Source organism: Pongo abelii, chromosome 4 (assembly GCF_028885655.2).
Source record: "Pongo abelii isolate AG06213 chromosome 4, NHGRI_mPonAbe1-v2.0_pri, whole genome shotgun sequence".
Lineage (NCBI taxonomy): Eukaryota > Metazoa > Chordata > Mammalia > Primates > Hominidae > Pongo > Pongo abelii.
Window position 1 is genome coordinate 165,890,483 of NC_071989.2, and position 19,582 is coordinate 165,910,064.

Genomic DNA, 19,582 nt, shown 5'->3' on the forward strand with positions numbered 1-19,582 from the left:
CTCCTGTTCGACTTTTTAGTCTCTTCTTAGATGCCCTTTCTTTCTCCGGAGAGGTCTGCCTTGGCCACATTTTGGTCACATCAACTGTTCTATTCTCTTTCCAGCACTTCTTTGTTTTGTCTGCCTTCCCAAGTATACTACGAGCTCTGTGAGAGTCTACCATGTTCATCAGTTCATTTCCTGAACTCAGAATAGCACCTCACTCATAGCTGGCCCTCCATAAATATTTCCTGAATGGCTAAATGTACTAGCCTTAAATCTGTTTAAGATTGTTTAAACTGTGTTCCAACCTGACACCCTTTGTTTTGAGCTAATTAAGCTCCACTGAGGGCCAGCCACTGCTGGGCACTGGGTATATGGGAAGATGCCCTGGTCTCTGACCTTAGGGAGCTCAGGACGTAGTAGGTTCCAAAGACGAAAATGTCAGCAAATGGAGTTGTCATATCACGTGTCATGAGCCTGTTGTTTTTATTTCACTATGCATGCCCTAAAGAAAGAACCCAACAGAGGTCAAAACACGGCAACCTCAAGCTCATGCACCCTGTTTACCAGTAGCTGCAGACAGTTCTTGAAAAGGCAGCTCCGCTGTGCTCTACTATTTGTGAAAAACAGGTTAACCATTCCAAAGAACTGTGATTATGGGCAGGACCAGAGCATGCATTTCTAACAGTAAATGAGAAGATAGTTTGAGCCCAAAGGGCACATTTGCAGAGACTTTTGTGAGAAGACAAACCTCCTAATTTAGCATTAGACTACAAAAGCAAGTTCTAGACTGATACATAGAGCAGACACTCATTTTCCTTTATATATACCCTATAAAACTGCAGGGAAAAGACAAATATACTCCAAGTGATTAACCTTGGCTACGTCAGGGTTATGGGGAAGGGTGGGAAAATAACACACTACAAATATTTTCTTCACATGCCTCTGTAGTATTTTGTTTTGTTTGTTTGCTTGTTTGAAACAGTGTCCTGCTCTGTCACCCAGGCTGGGGTCGATGGCACCATCACTATCACAGCTCACTGCAGCCTGGAACATTTGGGCCCAAGCGATTCTCCCACTTCACCCTCCCAGGTAGCTGGGACTACAGGCGCACACCATGAGGCTTGGCTAATTTATATAATTTTTTGCATTGTCTCACTATGTTGCCCAGGGTGCTCTTGAATTCTTGGGCTCAAACGACCTCCTACCTCAGCCTCTCAAAGATCTGGGATTGGCTGGGCATGTTGGCTCATGCCTGTAATCCCAGCACTTTGGGAGGCTGAGGCAGGCAGATTGCCAGAGCTCGGGAGTTCCAAGCCACCCTGGGCAACATGGTGAAACCCCATCTCTACTAAAATACAAAAAAATTGGGGGCCAGCGCGGTGACTCACACCTAGAATCCCAGCACTTTGGGAGGCTGAGGTGGGTGGATCACGAGGTCAGGAGATGGAGACCATCCTGGCTAACATGGTGAAACCCCCTCTCTACTAAAAATACAAAAAATTAACTGGGCATGGTGGCACGCACCTGTAGTTCCAGCTACTCAGGAGGCTGAGGCAGGAGAATCGCTTGAACCCAGGAGGTGGAGGTTGCGGTGAGCCGAGATCGCACCACTGCACTCCAGCCTGGGCGACAGAGCAAGACTCCATCTCAAAAAAAAAAAAGAGGAAGAAAAAAAGATCTGGGATTACAGGAATCAGCCACCATACTGAGCTGCTATAGTGTTTTTATTTGTAACAATAAACATAAATAGATTTTGTGCTTTCAGAAATGGATAAAGTTGTTTTTACTTAAAAAACTAAAAACCAAACACTACAAAGCTTTCCTGTATTTGATAGGGTCTGCTTCTCGCATCTTGAATTTTTTTATCTCAGTTCTGTTCTTCAGCTACTAAATCAAAGATCAGCTTCCGGGCTGAGGGCCCAAAAACAGGAAGTAAAGACTGAATTCACTCTGGGAGAATTTGATGATGTAATGGGTCCCTGGACACCAACCAAGCATGCTCATATATCACAAATCTCTTGCGATAGTTAAGGCTTCCTTAACTTCTTTAATTGGGAAGGTACCCTTTATTGAGGGCACCTGTTATAAGCCAGTTAATTTGTTTACATCATCCCATTTTATTCCCCAATCAACCCTCAAAAGGTAGATATTATCCCCACTTACCAGATGTAAAAACCAGGGTTCTGGGAAGTTTAATGAATTGCCCAAGGTCACAGAGCTCTTATGGTAAGAGGCAGAGACCTACTTTGAACATAGCTTTCCCAAACTTGTGCTCATTTCACCATCATTTGCTACCTCCTTAAAATAATAAGGTAGAATGGGGTTTGGGCCACAATCCTGAACACCATAATCCCAAATATTGAAATCCCAAACATAAAAATCCCCAAAAATATAATTCTGGAAAAAATAATTTTAGAAACTTTTTAAAAAGACATTTGTTTACATTTTAAAGTGGATTTATTTGAGAAACCATAAAAACCCTAGAAGAAAACCTAGGCATTACCATTCAGGACATAGGCATGGGCAAGGACTTCATGTCTAAAACACCAAAAGCAATGGCAACAAAAGCCAAAATTGACAAATGGGATCTAATTAAACTCAAGAGCTTCTGCACAGCAAAAGAAACTACCATCAGAGTGAACAGGCAACCTACAAAATGGGAGAAAATTTTCGCAACCTACTCATCTGACAAAGGGCTAACATCCAGAATCTACAATGAACTCCAACAAATTTACAAGAAAAAAACAAACAACCCCATCAAAAAGTGGGCGAAGGACATGAACAGACACTTCTCAAAAGAAGACATTTATGCAGCCAAAAAACACATGAAAAAATGCTCACCATCACTGGCCATCAGAGAAATGCAAATCAAAACCACAATGAGATACCATCTCACACCAGTTAGAATGGCAATCATTAAAAAGTCAGGAAACAACAGGTGCTGGAGAGGATGTGGAGAAATAGGAACACTTTTACACTGTTGGTGGGATTGTAAACTAGTTCAACCCTTGTGGAAGTCAGTGTGGCGATTCCTCAGGGATCTAGAACTGGAAATTCCATTCGACCCAGCCATCCCATTACTGGGTATATACCCAAAGGACTATAAATCATGCTGCTATAAAGACACATGCACACGTATGTTTATTGCCGCATTATTCACAATAGCAAAGACTTGGAACCAACCCAAATGTCCAACAATGATAGACTGGATTAAGAAAATGTGGCACATATACACCATGGAATACTATGCAGCCATAAAAAATGATGAGTTCATGTCCTTTGTAGGGACATGGATGAAATTGGAAATCATCATTCTCAGTAAACTATCGCAAGAACAAAAAAACAAACACCGCATATTCTCACTCATAGGTGGGAATTGAACAACGGGAACACATGGACACAGGAAGGGGAACATCACACTTCGGGGACTGTTGTGGGTTGGGGGGAGGGGGGAGGGATAGCATTGAGAGATATACCTAATGCTAGATGACAAGTTGGTGGGTTCAGCGCACCAGCATGGCACATGTATACATATGTAACTTACCTGCACATTGCGCACATGTACCATAAAACCTAAAGTATAATAATAATAATAATAATAATAATAAAAGAAAAAAAGAAAAAAAAAAAGAGAAACATATAAAGACATGACAAAACGCTTCATAGGCCACCTTGTGCAATAAAATAGGCAATAAAAATATACATTTTTTTGCAAACATAAACACCCAGGTATACTAAGGACAGTCACATGGATATAACAGTTTTGAGCAGACAAACTGTATTCCTAAAGAAATAGCTGGTATTCAAGAGGAATGCCTTCAGCTTTCGCCCATTCAGTATGATGTTGGCTGTAGTTGTCATCGATGGCTCTTATTATTTTGAGGTATGTTCCTTTAATATCTAGTTTACTGATAGTTTTTAACATGAAGGGATGTTGAATTTTATTGAAAGCCTTTTCTGCATCTATTGAGATAATCGTGATTTTTGCCTTTAGTTCTATTTATGTGATGAATTACATTTATTGATTTGCATATGTTGAACCAACCTTGCATCCCTAAAGCCTACTTGATCATGTAAAAAAGGATTAGCCTTTTTTTTTTTTTTTTGAGTCAGTCTTGCTCTGTCTCCTATGCTGGAGTGCAGTGTCATGATCTTGGCTCACTGCAACTTCTGTCCACCTCAGCCTCCCGAGAAGCTGGAACTACAGGTATGCACCAGCATATCCAGTTAATTTTTGTAATTTTTTTGTAGAAACATTTCACCATGTTTCCCAGGCTGGTCTTGAACTCCTGGGCTCAAGTGATCTACCCTCCTCAGCCTCCCAAAGTGCTGGGATTACAGGCATGAGCCACCGTGCCTGGCTAGATTAGCTTTTTGATGTGCTGCTGGATTTGGTTTGCAAGTATTTTGTTGAGAATTTTTGCTTCGATGTTCATCAATATTGGCCTGAAGTTTTCTTTTTTGTTGTATCTCTGCCAGGTTTTGGTATCAGGATGATGCTGGCCTTATAGAATAAGTTGTGGGGGAGATGCTCCTCCTCAATTTCTTGGAATGGTTTCAGTAGGAATTATATTGGCTCTTGTTTGTACATCTGGTAGAATTCGGCTGTGAAGCCATCTGGTCCCGGGCTTTTTTGGGTGGTAGGCTATTTATTACTGATTTAGTTTTGGAGCTTGTTATGGATCTGTTCAGGGAATTAATTTCTTCCTGGTTCAGTCTTGGGAGGGTGTATGTTGTCCAGGAATGGATCCATTTCTTCTAGGTTTTCTAATATGTGTGCATAGAGGTGTTCATAGTAGTCTCTGATTATTTGTATTTCTGTGGGGTCAGTGGTAACATCCCCTTTGTCATTTCTAGTTGTGTTTAATTGGATCTTCCTTCTTTTATTCTTTATGAGTATAGCTAGTGGCCTATCTATCCTATTAATCTTTTCAGAAAACCAACTCCTGGATTCATTGATCTTTTGAATGATTTTTCGTGTCTCAATCTCCTTTGGTTCAGCTCTGATTTTGGTTATTTCTTTTCCTGTATCTTAATTATGGAGGTTATTACACAACTGTATACGTTTGTCAAAACTCACTGAAATGTACATTGGTAAATTTTATCATATGTAAAATATACTTTAATAAAGCTGATTTTTAAAACAAAAAACTAATATGCAATGTATTTCACCTTTAATTTTTTTTAAAAAAGAAAGAGCTTATATAACCATGGTCATCTGAAATACTATGATAGACAACCTAAGTCTTTTAATGAGATTGATCAAAAACAGCAGAAGAAAAGTCTGTCCCAACTCTCAGAGACAGATTAATTTGCCTTCAGTATTTGTTTTCTTTGGGTCCCTGGGTGATTCAATGGTGTCCACCAACACTGAGGGCAGATCTCCCCCACCTTGTCCATTCTGATACACATACTAATCTACTCTGGAAACACCCTCACAGACACACCCAAAATAATGCTTTATCATGTGTCTAGATAGGTCTCTTTTTTTTTTTTTTTTTTTTGAGTCTTGCTCTATCGCCCAGGCTGGAGTGCAGTGGCGCAATCTCCACTCACTGCAAGCTCCGCCTCCCGGGTTCATGCCATTCTCCTGCCTTAGCCTCCAGAGTAGCTGGGATTATAGGCGCCCACCACCACACCTGGCTAATTTTTGTATTTTTAGTAGAGGTGGGGTTTCACCATGTTGGCCAGGCTGGTCTCGAACTCCTGATCTCAGGTGATCTTCCCATGTCAGCCTCCCAAAGTGCTAGGATTACAGGCATGAGCCACCATGTCCAGCCTTAGATACTCCTTAATCCAGTCAATTTGACACCTAAAATTAAGTCTACAAGTCCACCCCTTGTCGATTTGGCACCCATACACATCTTAAACCACACATAATTTCCAAATGAAGACAATAATAAAGTAATAGTTCTGCCTAATATGATGCAACTAACATAATGAGGCTATCCTACATACAACAGAAAATTCACTAATCATGATTTTTGAGATTTTAGATGTTAGGAACTTAGACTTTAGGGATTTTTATCATTCAGGATTTCAGCATTCGGGACTATGACATTCAGAATCATGTCTTTTCAGATTGATTGGTAGTGGGTATAATGACATATTTTGCAACTGGTTCCATAGCTGAATTAAAGTCTATTCTCAATGGCAGCTCAATTCTAGGCACCTGTGAAAGGCTTCTTCCATCCAAAAGCACTTTCCTAACTATCTTTCCTTGGAGCCTGATAGACCACCAATGGAATTTGTTCCATTGGCTAAGGCATCAAATCCCCTGAGATCCATTCTCCAGGCACAAGGATCCTTAGAAATAGGTAACACGTAACATCATTATAAATCACAAATACCATAATGTGAATTAGTTATCAGGGAAATACAGCTAGCAAGTTTCCAAGGATATGAGACACAGGCCCAGTAATATTTGATGGGGAGGTTGGGGAGGACGTGGAGAAGGGATAGTTGTAGAGCAGAGTCAGGAATGTCCTTTGGGAGTGTCACCGTGGGACTGCAGATAATTAAAGGACATGGAGAAGCCAGAGGCAGAAAAAAAAAGGTGCCACTAAGGGTATGCACCACAATCCAGGTCAGGCCCAAGCTCAGTTACTAGGCTAATATGGTCATGGATAGACACATAGAAGAGATAATTGTCATACGTGTGTCCATGGATGTCTCTACACATCTCAGCTACAAGTTCTGCCAATGCTGCCATTTGTCACAAGGGCAGTGGGGTACATGACCCAGTGTCTCACTGAGTAGAAACCTGTCACCAAGAAGACTCTAAAGGCATGTTTCCCCAGAAGTCTGCTCAGAGTGTTTATCCCACACTTAGGGCCAGGAGGCAGTCTTGGATATTTGGTTTGGAGGGTTGAAATTGGTTTAAAAAGCCAATGGATCTTATCTAGTAGTAGATTTCTGGAGCAATCTGGACAAAAATATTGTCTTCTTTCTTACATGAATGGGATGTGCTTGTCTCCCCACAGAAGAAGCGCACGCTGAAGGGGTCCATTGAGCTCTCCCGAATCAAATGTGTTGAGATTGTGAAAAGTGACATCAGCATCCCATGCCACTATAAATACCCATTTCAGGTAAGTCCATCAGGTGAGTAGTTCCCCATTCCCTGGACCGTGGTTAAAATCCTCAGTCACAGCCGGGCGCAGTGGTTCACACCCATAATCCCAGCACTTAGGGAGGCTGAGCAGGCGAATCACGAGGTCAGGAGTTCGAGACCAGCCTGGCCAACATGAAACCCCATCTCTACTAAAAATACAAAAAATTAGCTGGGCATACTGGTGGGCGCCTGTTATCCCAGCTACTCGGGAGGCTGAGACAGGAGAATCGTTTGAACCCGGGAGGCAGAGGTTTCAGTGAGCCAAGATCATGCCATTCACTCCAGCCCGGGCAACAGAGTGAGACTCTATCAAAAAAAAAAAAAAAAAAAAATCCTCAGTCACTGTGAGAGAGGGTGGACACGGATGACTCTCTGCCTCTCTGCTCCAAGGTTAGGACTTAGACAAATCCCATGAGGAAACGTATGTGTTCCTTCCATCAGTGACATTTATTTGTTAATTCTTTCACTTATTGAACAAAAATTAAGCACAAAATCTTGAAAAGGTGGTTATTCCTTATACCCCTTTCCCTCATGTCTTCTCTTCCTCAAGGAAAGTCCTAATTAGTGAAGGAAGAAATAAAGCTGCTATCAGGGGCCCCAAACCTAACGTGCTTTAAGTGCAGTTTACTCATGATTTGAGGCAACATATTGCAATTGCTGGGTATGAATTGCTTGGAGATTCTGAGGCAAAAAGATTCAGATTTTATAATCTGAGGACTATCTGGAATTGCACTGTCTAGTGCAGTAGCCACTAGCCACACATGGATGTTCACATTTAAATGTATTAAATGATATTAAAAATTCAGCTTCTTAGTCACACTGGGCACATTTCACATGTTCAATAGCAGGACATGGCTGGCAGCTACTGTACTGAAACAGCACTGGTTATAGAATGCTCCTATCACTGCAGAAATTTTTTGTTTTGTTTTGTTTTGTTTTGGAGACAGAGTCTCACTCTGTCACCCAGGCTGGAGTGCAGTGGTGCAATCCTGGCTCACTGCAACCTCCGCCTCCCAGGTTCAAGTGATTCTCCTGCCTCAGCCTCCTGAGTAGCTGGGACTACGGGTGCGTGCCACCACACCCGGCAAATTTTTGTATTTTTAGTACAGACGGGGTTTCACAATGTTGGTCAGACTAGTCTCAAACTCCTGACCTCGTGATCAACCCACCTCAGCCTCCCAAAGTTCTACTGAACAGAGCTGGTGGAGGGTATCTTTAAAGTCCTTATCTTATATATGAAACTTGGCACTTCTGACTTCAAAGGCATGGATATCTCCTTGCACATCCCAGGGTACCATTCTTGCTTGCCAACCTGAGGGATGAATATATTTTTAACATGGCATAGAAAAGAACTTTTTTTCTACTAGACAAGTGACCCTCATGAGTTGGAATTTTGAGGACTGAAAATAAAAGGAATAGCATGTATTTTTCAGTTGTTCAAAATCCCAATGATAATGAGTGCCTAAAAAAGAGGTGAAATATAAAGAAGACTGCAGTTTAGTTAACAGTATTGTACCAATGACAATCTCTTGGTTTTGAAAGATGTGTTGTGGTTATGTAAGATGTCATCAGTGAAGAAAAGTAGGTGAAAAGTACACAGGAACTCTGTACTATTTCTGGAACTTCTTGTGAGTCTTAAACTATTTCAAAATAAGAAGTTTTCAAAACTCTCATTGCACATTTGTCATATAATATCTTTCTCTTCCATGTGCCAGAAATATTTTTTTAATCACTAAAAACTTAAGATGAGAAATAAATGTGCTTTCTAGTCAAGAGGAGAACTTTCTCCTGTTGTCTTAGTTTAGCGATTGCTCTCTTGGGGCATGGAATCTGAGACGAGCAGCTGAAACTGCTTACCCTGTGTTTTTGTAGCACCCAAACATCTGGATTAAAAGGATACTGGCCCCCTAATTACCAAAATGTTTGCCTATATGACAATAAACACCCAAGACCCCACTCTCGGCTCAGTAGGTCTGCTGTCAGTCAACTATCTCCATGCACGCTGCTCACCTTGAACTCTGTGTGTGTGTCTCCAGGTGGTGCATGACAACTACCTCCTATATGTGTTTGCTCCAGATCGTGAGAGCCGGCAGCGCTGGGTGCTGGCCCTTAAAGAAGGTAATTAAACTCCTTTGCCATTGAATCACTGACACTCTTGATCCTATAGTAGGGTTGGGTTCCACAATAGAATAGAGTGTGGTGTGAGAGCAGCTGATGGCTGATTTCTCTTTTGGGGTTGGTGGAAGTTCCCAAGTTTTCATCCTGGGCCCAGAAGGCAATAACTGGTATCATTCAGGGATTGACCAAATCCAGCCTGCTGTCTGTTCTTGTCAGGCTCTGAGCAATATTTGTATATAACTCATTTCAAATAGTTAAATGAGTACCTACATAAGACGCTTGATTTTGTCTCATGGTCAGTAAAACCTAAAATATTTATTGTCTGGCCTTTTAAGAACAAGTTTGCCAACTCCTCGTATAGTATGAAGAAGCAGAGCATAGGCCTCACGTGAGATGACCTGGGTTTAAATCCCAGTCTGTCACTTGCTGTGTACACTTGGGCAAGTTCCTTAATTGCCTGTGCTTCAGTTTCCCATCTGTTTAAAAGGAAGAAAAGGAAGGGATAACAGCACCTGCCTTTGGAGCTGATGTGGGCAAAGTCCTAGAAACTAGGTTGGCCCATAGACAGCACGCAATAAATATCAGCTAGCTTTCAAGCTTTTCAGACCATTGGTAAGGGTATTTCTTAAGCTTTACCTTCCTGATGGCACAGTTAGAGGCAGCAGTGTTTAAGCACATGGGATGTGGAGCCAGGCATGAAGGTGAAAATCCCAGCTCTGCCAATGATTAGCATGTGACCCTGGGTAAGTTCCTTGACCTTCGTGTGTCTCTATAAATTTTGACTAAAAACAGTCATGGAGCTGTTGTGAGAATTGAATGATTGAGGACTTAGAACAATACCCATCCCAAAGAAAGCCCTGGATCAATGTTACCACTATTGTTCTTTAGCCTGAAGCACTGGATGCGTCAGAAGATCTGGGTTCAAATACTAATCTGCCTCTACGAAGCTATGAGGACTAAGGATAAGCAAACTATCTGTTATCTCTGGAGCTGCAATTCCTCTATCTGAAAAAAATGAGAATAGAAATACAAGTTGTATCTTATCCCAAGGTTGTTGTGAGCCTTAAATGGGTTATGAGCAGACAAGTGCTGGGTAAATGGGGAAGTGCTCTCCGTTCTTACAGTCTTGGGACATAGAGCAAACACAAAAGTAAGAAGTAATCAAAATGGGCTGGGCGCAGTGGCTGACACCTGTAATCCCAGCACTTCGGGCAGCCAAGGTGGGAGGATCACTTGAGCTCAGGAGTTCAAGGCTACAGTGAGCCATGCTCATGCCACTGCGCTTCAGCCTGGGCAACATAGTGAGATCTCATCTCTACTAAAAGTAAAAACATTAGCCAGGCATGGTGGCACATGCCTGTGCTCCCAGCTACCCGGGAAGCTGAGGTGGGAGAATCACCTGAGCCTGGGAGGTCAAGGCTGCAGTGAGCCAAGTGAGCCAAGCCTGGGTAACAGAGCAAGACCCTGTTCTTACCCCACCAAAAAAAAAAGAAGAAAGAAAAGGAATCAAAAGGGCCCCAGCTATGGTCATTGGCCATTTGCCTTCTGTGAAGGGATTTTATACACAGGATGTTAAAACTGGAAGGAACATTAGAGATTAGCTATCTAGTTCTGTGGTTGGTTCGTTTATTTATTTATTCATTGAGACAGTGTATTAGTCCATTTTCACACTGCTATAAAGATATGCCCGAGAGTGGGTAATGTATAATGAAAAGAGGTTTAATTGACTCACAGTTCCGTATGGCTGGGTGGCCTCAGGAAACTTACAATTATGGTGGAAGGTGAAGGGGAGGCAGTCACCTTATTCACAAGGTGGCAGGAGAGAGAATGACAGAAGGAGGAACTTGCCAAATACTTATAAAAACATCAGGTCTCATGAGAACTCACTTATTATTACAAGAACAGCATGGGGGAAAATATCCCTGTGATCCAATTACCACCACCTGGTCTCTCCCTCAACATGCAGGAATCATGGAGATTACAATTCAAGATGAGATTTGGGTGGGGACACAGAGCCCAACTATATCAGACAGGGTCTCACTCTGTTACCCAGGCTGGAGTGCAGTGGCACAAGCATGGCTCACTGCAGCCTCGACCTATTGGGCTCAAGTGATCCTCCCACTTCAGCCTCCTGAGTAGCTGGGACTACAGGTGCATGACACCGTCCCCAGCTAACTTTTTTCTTTTTTTTTTTTGTGGTAGAAAAGGGGTCTCACTATGTTGCCTAGGCTAATCTCGAACTCCTGGACTCAAGTGATCCTCTTGCCTTGGCCTCCTAAAGTACTGGGATTACAAGCATGAGCCACTACACCCAACCCTGTTCTGTGCCTTATATATGTATTTGTTTCAGTAGCAGAGCACCCATTTTTTCGAACCAAAATCTTACTTCAAAGCCACAAACCTAAAAGGGAGAAAACCAAAGTTGTTGTGGTTAAAGGTAGGAGAGGTGGAGGGGTGGTAATTCCACCTTCTCAACCTTCTCATTACCCTTAAGTCACCTTTGTAGAGCCCAGCGTTTAACAATCTCATTTCATAGAGGGGGAAACTGAGGCTCAGATAAGGGTTTGCCCAACTTAAGAACACATAACTAATGCAAGGCAGAGCGAGACACAAGCCTAGATGTGCTGATGCCTAAATGTAACATGAACTACCCCAGTAAATAGCACAGTGCATTTATGCGCTAAGGTCAACCCATGCTTCTGAGTGTCTGGGCAATACTCATTCAGGCTCACTCAGCCAGGTCTAATCTCAAGGTGTTATAAAATTGGTAGCCCTTGATAGACTGACCTGGAAATAACTCTTCTGTTGGCGCCAACCTATTTCAGAAACGAGGAATAATAACAGTTTGGTGCCTAAATATCATCCTAATTTCTGGATGGATGGGAAGTGGAGGTGCTGTTCTCAGCTGGAGAAGCTTGCAGCAGGCTGTGCCCAATATGATCCAACCAAGAATGGTAAGAGACTGGGAATTCCCTCTACTTTTTGTGAAATGACCATAAAAAGGTGAAAGCTTTTGGCCTTCAATCATTGAGGGTGTCAGGAACAGAATGCAAAATTCTACATTTTCAGAATTTTCCAAGGGGAATCATCTGTCTTTCCTACCAGCCTGTTGGTGCTTCCATCTCAAAGCTGATGTCTTTACAGCTCCTAACCACTTGAAGTATGCTCTTTGGACCAGCAGCATCAACATCTCCTAGGAGCTAGTTAGAAATGCAAATGGTCTGACCCACTCATGACCTACTAGATCAGGGTTTTCATTTTAACAAGATCCCAGGAGACTTATGTGCACAGTACAGTTTGAGGAGCCCTGCTATAACCTGCATTTGAATGGCGTGGTCTATTTAAATCTTAATTACAGAGGCAGCCTTAAGAGATATAAAATATTTATGTCTTTCAGTGACATCATGTCACACATAAATTTAATTACTCAAATTCAACTCTATACCCTTAAAGGTGAGAGGAATTTTTTTTTTCTTTTACATTTTACTCTGTGATTTCTCCTTGCCTCCTCTTCAAACTTGCCCTTGACCTCCACAGTCTCAGAGAGGAGAAGGCCACAGTCTAAATGCAAAGTTAAAACAAAAAAAGCTGTTTTTTTGCCTTTGACATTAAAGGCTCAGGTCCAGGGGATTGGGCTGCAACTGGATTTTATTGATGACTTTGGAACCTTAACCTCTAGTCGAGTACAACTCCACTTGAATGCATTTCACATTCGTTATGCTCTTGTTCCTCTTAACCATCTGGGGTACATGATGTGATGTTAAGGGAATGGGCTGCCTTGAGCAATTCAGTATGCTCCGGGTCACACCACTGGAAGTGCTCTGCAAATCCATTGTTGAATAGGAATGATGGCCCATGTGGATTGTTTTCCTTCCATTTTCCTCTCTTCTCAACCTCTTTTGCCATAGTTTCCCTTTCTCATTTATCATTTCCTTTTGTGCACTAAAACTTAATACTGAAAATTGGCAACCCAAGGCGGATGTAACACATGGGTAGGTTTTCTGTGGCTTCCTGATTCATAGGCCCTCTCATTGCCACTTTAAAAACCACCACTTTTCACCCTGCACCTTGGGGAAAAAAGCCCTTCGACATAATCGATCCCTGGGCCCAGAAGAACAACACTTAACAAGTTTTAGAAATTGGTAAATAGTCAAGTGATCCTCCACATTAGTCCTGTTTAGCATATTCATGCGGGCCAATATTTAGTAAAAAAGAAATGGAAAGTTTTCTATGGATAGGATCCACCATAATAACAGAACGGTATGGGCTTACCTCAGTGAGTGAAAGCCCTTTCCAAAGTCAGTGATCTGGTCTCCAAATTTCTGCCAATGCCTTGCTGTGGGCCCTCAGATGAGTCACTTGGCCATCAAGGGCCCCAATGTCCTCATCTCAAAAATGGCAGGGAGTTCTGAGGGGCTTAGGATGAAATAATATCTAAGCCCTTTTCCAATTCTGAAATTCTTTGACTTGGTATTTCCATTTTGTAGTTTTCACCATGCATGCTGCAGCTATTCCTCTTTGGGGCGCACAGTATTTCCCTCCTCCAAGTGATACACATGTGACTGAGGTGCTAGGAACATCTGAATGACTCACCAGAACTCCAGTGCGGGAAGACTGGTCATGTCGAGCTGTTCCCCATGTGAAACCAGGGCCTGAGCACTCTTGGGGTCCTGCTGTGGGTGTCATGCAGTCACTGTGCTAATGGTTTTGCTTTTGCATTGCAACCCATTGCCATCTCCCTCTCTGAGCATCTCCTCACTCTACCGTCTTCTGATTTGGTTAAATAACTTCATCGATCTGAGTTTTACACAGTTGAGAGCAGAGTTTTCAAGAAGCACACGGCACTGTGAACGCAGCTCATGGTCATCTCCCTGGGTGAAGGCTCACAGGATTCCTGGTGCCGAGTACATTGCCAGTGCAGGTCTATGAGCACTGGGCTTTGGATAATCCCTCTGAGCCTCTAAGAGCATTTCCTCACCTGCAATATGGGGATAATGATAATAGGTAGCTACGTGTAAGGCTGGGAGATTCAGTAGTGTTGTGGAAAGCAGCACAACTGCCAACATTTACAGAGTTCTTGATAAATGGTAATTGTGTCTACTTGTCTTCCTTATTGGTGGATGAAAGAATCTGAGGCTGAGATATAGCCTCAGAACTTGTGTGTGTCTGGGAAGCAGCAGAAGCGGTTGAGTAAAAACAGACCCAGCCACACCCAACCCATAGTAACACCCATTTCTGCAACCAGAACCGGCCCTGATCTCCCCACTGTAAGGAGGGAAAGGAAGGAAGGGAAAAGCAAGGCCAGAGGACGAAGAAAGAGAGACCAGTCATAGAATGTCCAGGGCTGGAAGTGGTCAAGGCTCACAGCTAGTATTGGTGAAGCCAGAGTTAGAACACCAGTCTCCCGGCTCCAAGTTGAGTTCTAAATAGGAACCATACTTCCTATTATAGGGGTTTTCCTTCTTCTGTGGTCATTGTATACCCAGGTCACTACCCCAGCCTACTCTTTCTTGCCAAGTCTGCATGGGGCTGGGCTCCAGTGTCAATGTGTGACTCTCCTCTACCATATCCCTGATGTGGGCTGTCCAGCTTCAAGTCAACCTCATACAGAAATGAGGAACTCATCGCCTACCTGTGCAGCCCGTTCTCTTCTCATCTCTCATTATTAAGGACGTCTTTGTATTAGCCTGAAGTCTGTGCAGTGCCTCCCGTACCACAGAGAACCCCAGACACAGCCACACACCTTTGATTCATTGAGTCCAGGAATGGCCTTTGCAGAGCTACAAAGGAGAAATAGTGAGAGACGCATATGAAGAGATGAGAGGAAGGAGAGAGAGAAAGAGAGAGGAGAAGAGAATAGAAAGGAGGAAAGAGGGAAGAGAGAGGAGAGCTAAACAGAGGGAGACATGGAAACAGAGATAAGCAGAAAGACAAAGACACAGAGATGCTGGGGTTGGTATAGTTTGAAAGAGGCAGAAAGAACACATATTCAGATGCCTTAAGGCAACTAAAAGTGGATTCCAGCCCACTCAAAAAGCAGCACAATGACCTCCCACCTCAGCCACCCCCTCCTCAAGCCCACAACTGCGTCAGGAAGCTAGTGAGTCACTGTCCCCCTGAGTCACCAATTCCCACTCCTGAGCTTAGCAGGTGGCAGAAACATTCCCGGAAGTCTCTATGCCTACAGGGAAGGGTGCAAGTCTAACCCCACTGGCAGGCTTTTCCTGGGAATACAGAGAGAGAGGGCCCCCGAATATGGACTTCTGGAAGCTTCTGGTGTGTACTAGAAAAGGGAATCAGAAACCAGCAGGCCCAAGGAGATAAAAGACAGCTTCTGACAAGGCCAAGTCAGGTTTCACTGTGTCTTATTGCTCCTTCTGTCCCCCTTTCTTCTGTTGTTTTCCCTGGGCCCTTTTTCTCAGAAAAGCCCCCTGGCTGCTCACTTCCGGTTGGGTCCATTAGTTTTCATGCTCATTTTTTCTTTTCCTGTTTTTCTCTTTTCAGCTTCAAAGAAGCCTCTTCCTCCTACTCCTGAAGACAACAGGGTGAGTGACAGCGCTAGCTCTGGGTGCAGGTGGGCCCACAGGCTACCTGATTGGCATGTTCCTATTTGCATGTCCCCCTCTCCCCATATTTTTCAAACCCTGGATGCATGCAGCAGGCTGTCATGATTCAGCAGAACTCAACACATTGGGTATTTTTGGGCTTGAACTGTCTTGGGGGCCTGTCCACTTAAAGGACCATTCAGCTGCTAAATCTCCATCTCACTTTATTTATTCAACAAATACTGATATCAAATTGGGTGGCCATTCACCTGACCACTTTGGAGTATAGTAGCAGCTCACTCTATATAAAAGTGTGTCTGTCATGGTGGCTCACGCCTGTAATCCCAGCACTTTGGGAGGCCAAAGTGGGAGGATCGCTTGAGCCCAGGAGTTCGAGACCAGCCTGGACAACAAAGTGAGACCCCCATCTCTAGAAAAAAATTTTAAAAATTAGCTGGTGTGGTGGTGCATGCCTGTAGTCGCAGCTACTCAGCAAGCTGAGGTGGGAGGATCACTTGCTCCCAGGAGGTCGAGACTACAGTGAGCCATCACTGTGTGCCACTGCACTTCAACCCGGGTGACAGAGCAAGACCCCGTCTCCAGAAAAAAAAAAAACACAAGGTGCACATTTACTCTTTGCAAGCATTTTGGAGACATACATTTGTTGATATTTTATATATTTCAAAGCACTTCTACCCCTTTATTATCTATTTTAAAACTTACTATCCGTTCTATCCACTTCAGAGGGTTTTAGTTTTATTCTCATTGTAAATCTTGGGAAATCAAATCCCAAGAGAGGTCTTGAGGCTTTTCCAAGGCCATTCGGCAACTTAGTAGGATGCAAGGTTTCTGGCGTGGTGGTCTTTAACTCGAGTGGTGGTTCTCAAAGTATAGTTCAGGGACCAGAAGCATCTGCATCACCTGGGAGCATGTTAGAAATACAAATTCTTAGGCCCCACCCCCAGACCTGCTTGTCCAAAACGCTGGAGGAGGGACCCAGGAATCTGCATTTTAATAAGCCTCCTCACTGATCTATAATATACTGACTTATAAGTCTTAGATGGCATAGTACCTACTCTAGGGCAGCTTATTTTGTCAAGGAGATGAAAAAAAAAGATGGGGGAAAGGATCATGACCTTTAGGTAGGGGATATGACCCTGACCTTATGATAATATTAACACCAATATCCACTTTTTTTTTTTTTTTTGAGATAGAGTCTTGCTCTTGTTACCCAGGCTGGAGTGCAATGGCACAATCTTGGCTCACTGCAACCTCCGCCTCCCAGGTTCAGGCGATTCTCCTGCCTCAGCTTCCCGAGTAGCTGGGATTACAGGCGCTCACCATCATGCCCGGCTAATTTTTGTATTTTTAATAGAGACAGACTTTTACCATGTTAGCCAGGCAGGTCTTGAACTCCTGACCTCAGGCGATCAACCCACTTCAACCTCCCAAAGTGCTGGAATTACAGGCATGAGCCACTGTGCCCGACCAATATCCACATTTGAGTACTCGCTCTTCATTCCAGAACAAGTTCTTTAACAAGAGCTTACAGATTCCGTTTCCTCATGCTTCTTCCTGAAGAATGAGCTCTGCCTTTTTTCCCTTCAGCCAAAATGGTGACATTTCAAAACTGGCAGCGTCCCCATAAAGGAAGCTCTAAATCCTCAAAGCCCCAGCCTGGTGTTTAGATCTGTCATCAGCCTACTCCCTCACAACAGGAAAGAAATGTACTGAAACTGTAGCAGAGAATGAGCTCTCTCTCCTTTTCTTTCACTGACCTTCTGCAGACTATTTCACCATCCCCTTTGAAGGCCTGGTTCGGAACCCTACTGCCCTCCCTTGCAGACGGTTCCCTCAACAGTCCCGCCTTAACCCACACCTCCCATCTTAAGTGAGGCTGCTTTTGTGTCTTTGTTTTTGGTATCAATGAAGGTGAAAGCCAGAAAACACTGCTGGTCCTTCTCTCCCTACACTCTGCCATTTGGCTTTTCAGCCTTCTTGGAGGAGCATCGTGGATACTGTTTTGAGTGTTCTGACCGCAAAGGTTTTGGAATCATTGTTCTAGTTTCAACCGCATGTCTAAATCCAATGCAACGGTTCTCTTGTCTGAGCCACTTGAAGTCATTTCTCTCTTCACCTTCTTGTTCTGCTGCCTGAGTGGTAATGACATCCCAGGTTGTCATACAGAGAAACTGTTTTTAATCCAGTCTGAGCCAACAGGTCTCATGCTCTATGTGAGAAACACTGTGAGCAGGGCCAGTCCTCCAGCGTCGGGGGAGGCTATTTTGCTTCAAGATGGAGAATATCCATGGTCAGAGTGAAGGACAATCCTAGGCCTCTTTTGCCTATGGATACAAACAAGGTCATATGTCACATTGAAGTCCAAATTCCGATTCCTCTTGGCCCCCTGCATCCATGGGAACTCAACTCTTCCTCTTACAGTCCCTCCCAGTCAACCCAGGGCTTACTGAGGGGCCACTAGAATGTATCTGCATGTGTCCTTTCTTGCTGGCTGCCTACTAAGGCACCCTATCCCTGCCACTGCTACCTGGGCTCTCTGTGAGGGCCCCCTCAACCCCATGGAGCTCTTCCCACCTAGGGCCAGCAGAGGTCCTGGGGGGTCAGGTTGTGCTGAGGCCTGCAGCAGAGTGGCCAGGAGGCAGGATCCTCATTCCTTTCATGCCTCACCACATCATGGAGGCTCCCAAACAACCCTTCCTGAGCCCACAGACTCAGTTTCTCCAAATTCCATCCCTTGATTTTTTCACTCAAATCTAATGGTTCCCAACCTTATCAAACTCAATGCTGCCTTTTAATGACAGATATTTTGTAAGGCTCCTTTTGTTATCCCGAAAAGAAATTTATAAATAATATAACATATAAATACACAATTTTTTCAAATTAAAGTATTTAATTAAAATTTTTTGTTGTTTTGAGACAGGGTCTCACTCTGTTGCCCAGGCTGGAGTGCAGTGGTACAATCATAGCTCACTGCACCATCTGTCTCTTGGGCTCAAGCCATCCTCCCTCCTCAGCCTCCGCAGTTGCTGGGACTACAGGCACTTGCCACCACACCTGGCTAACTTTTGTATTAAACATACTTTTTAAAAAGAATCAATAAGTGTTCTAACTGTAATATTTTAAAAGGAAAGAAAAATAATATATATAACAAAATATGTGTTTCTATATAAATATTGAGACATGACTGCACTGGAAGACAGAATGAAATAGTCGATTTCTTGCACCTGTAGGTAGGATCCCATTGGATTTGGCATCTCAAATGCAACTGATACAAAATATGATACTGGGACTCAACTACAGCATTACCACCAGTGATATAATTTTCCAAAATGATGAACAACTCTTAGTAAACTTCTGAACCAAACTATAGTCTTCCCTCAAAGTACAAGGTAGTTGCATTCTTGGGACATCCAGTACTTTGGATAGGGTACAGCTAGGATCTAGGCTCAGGATGTTCTTATATAATTACTGTATAAGCTGGTTTCTCACCACAAGAATGTTTACCAGGATATTCTAAAGTTGTGGGGAATGTGGGACCCTACAGAGCATTTTGCATTATTGGTCATCACCCATTAAAGGCCTATAGCATACCTCAAACTGTGATATTCAAAATAACCCCCATATTCCAAGCTTGCATGATTATTAGAAAAAAAAATACATGTCCAGTGTGCCCCCTACAGAAAGGTATTATCATAATTTGAGGACCCTGCTCTGACCTTTCTCTTCACACGTATTAACCAATGAGTTGACCTGCAATGGGATGAATGCCATAGCTCTCCTTCTTCTTCAAACATCCTTGAAC

The 19,582-nt window shown here is 43.3% G+C and overlaps 1 protein-coding gene across 2 annotated transcripts in view; it reads left to right on the forward strand.

The window, feature by feature from the left end:
* ITK (IL2 inducible T cell kinase) overlaps positions 1–19,582 on the forward strand; it is an 80,262-nt gene that overhangs the window by 22,082 nt on the left and 38,598 nt on the right. For both annotated transcript variants that reach the window (XR_008525574.1, XM_009241229.4), the window contains exons 2-5: positions 6,969–7,073; positions 9,133–9,214; positions 12,040–12,168; positions 15,719–15,759. Coding sequence is in view for 1 of the 2 variants with exons in the window: in XM_009241229.4 (XP_009239504.2) it covers positions 6,969–7,073; positions 9,133–9,214; positions 12,040–12,168; positions 15,719–15,759 (357 nt within the window). In the remaining variant the exon portion in view is untranslated. The remainder of the gene's footprint in view (positions 1–6,968; positions 7,074–9,132; positions 9,215–12,039; positions 12,169–15,718; positions 15,760–19,582) is intronic.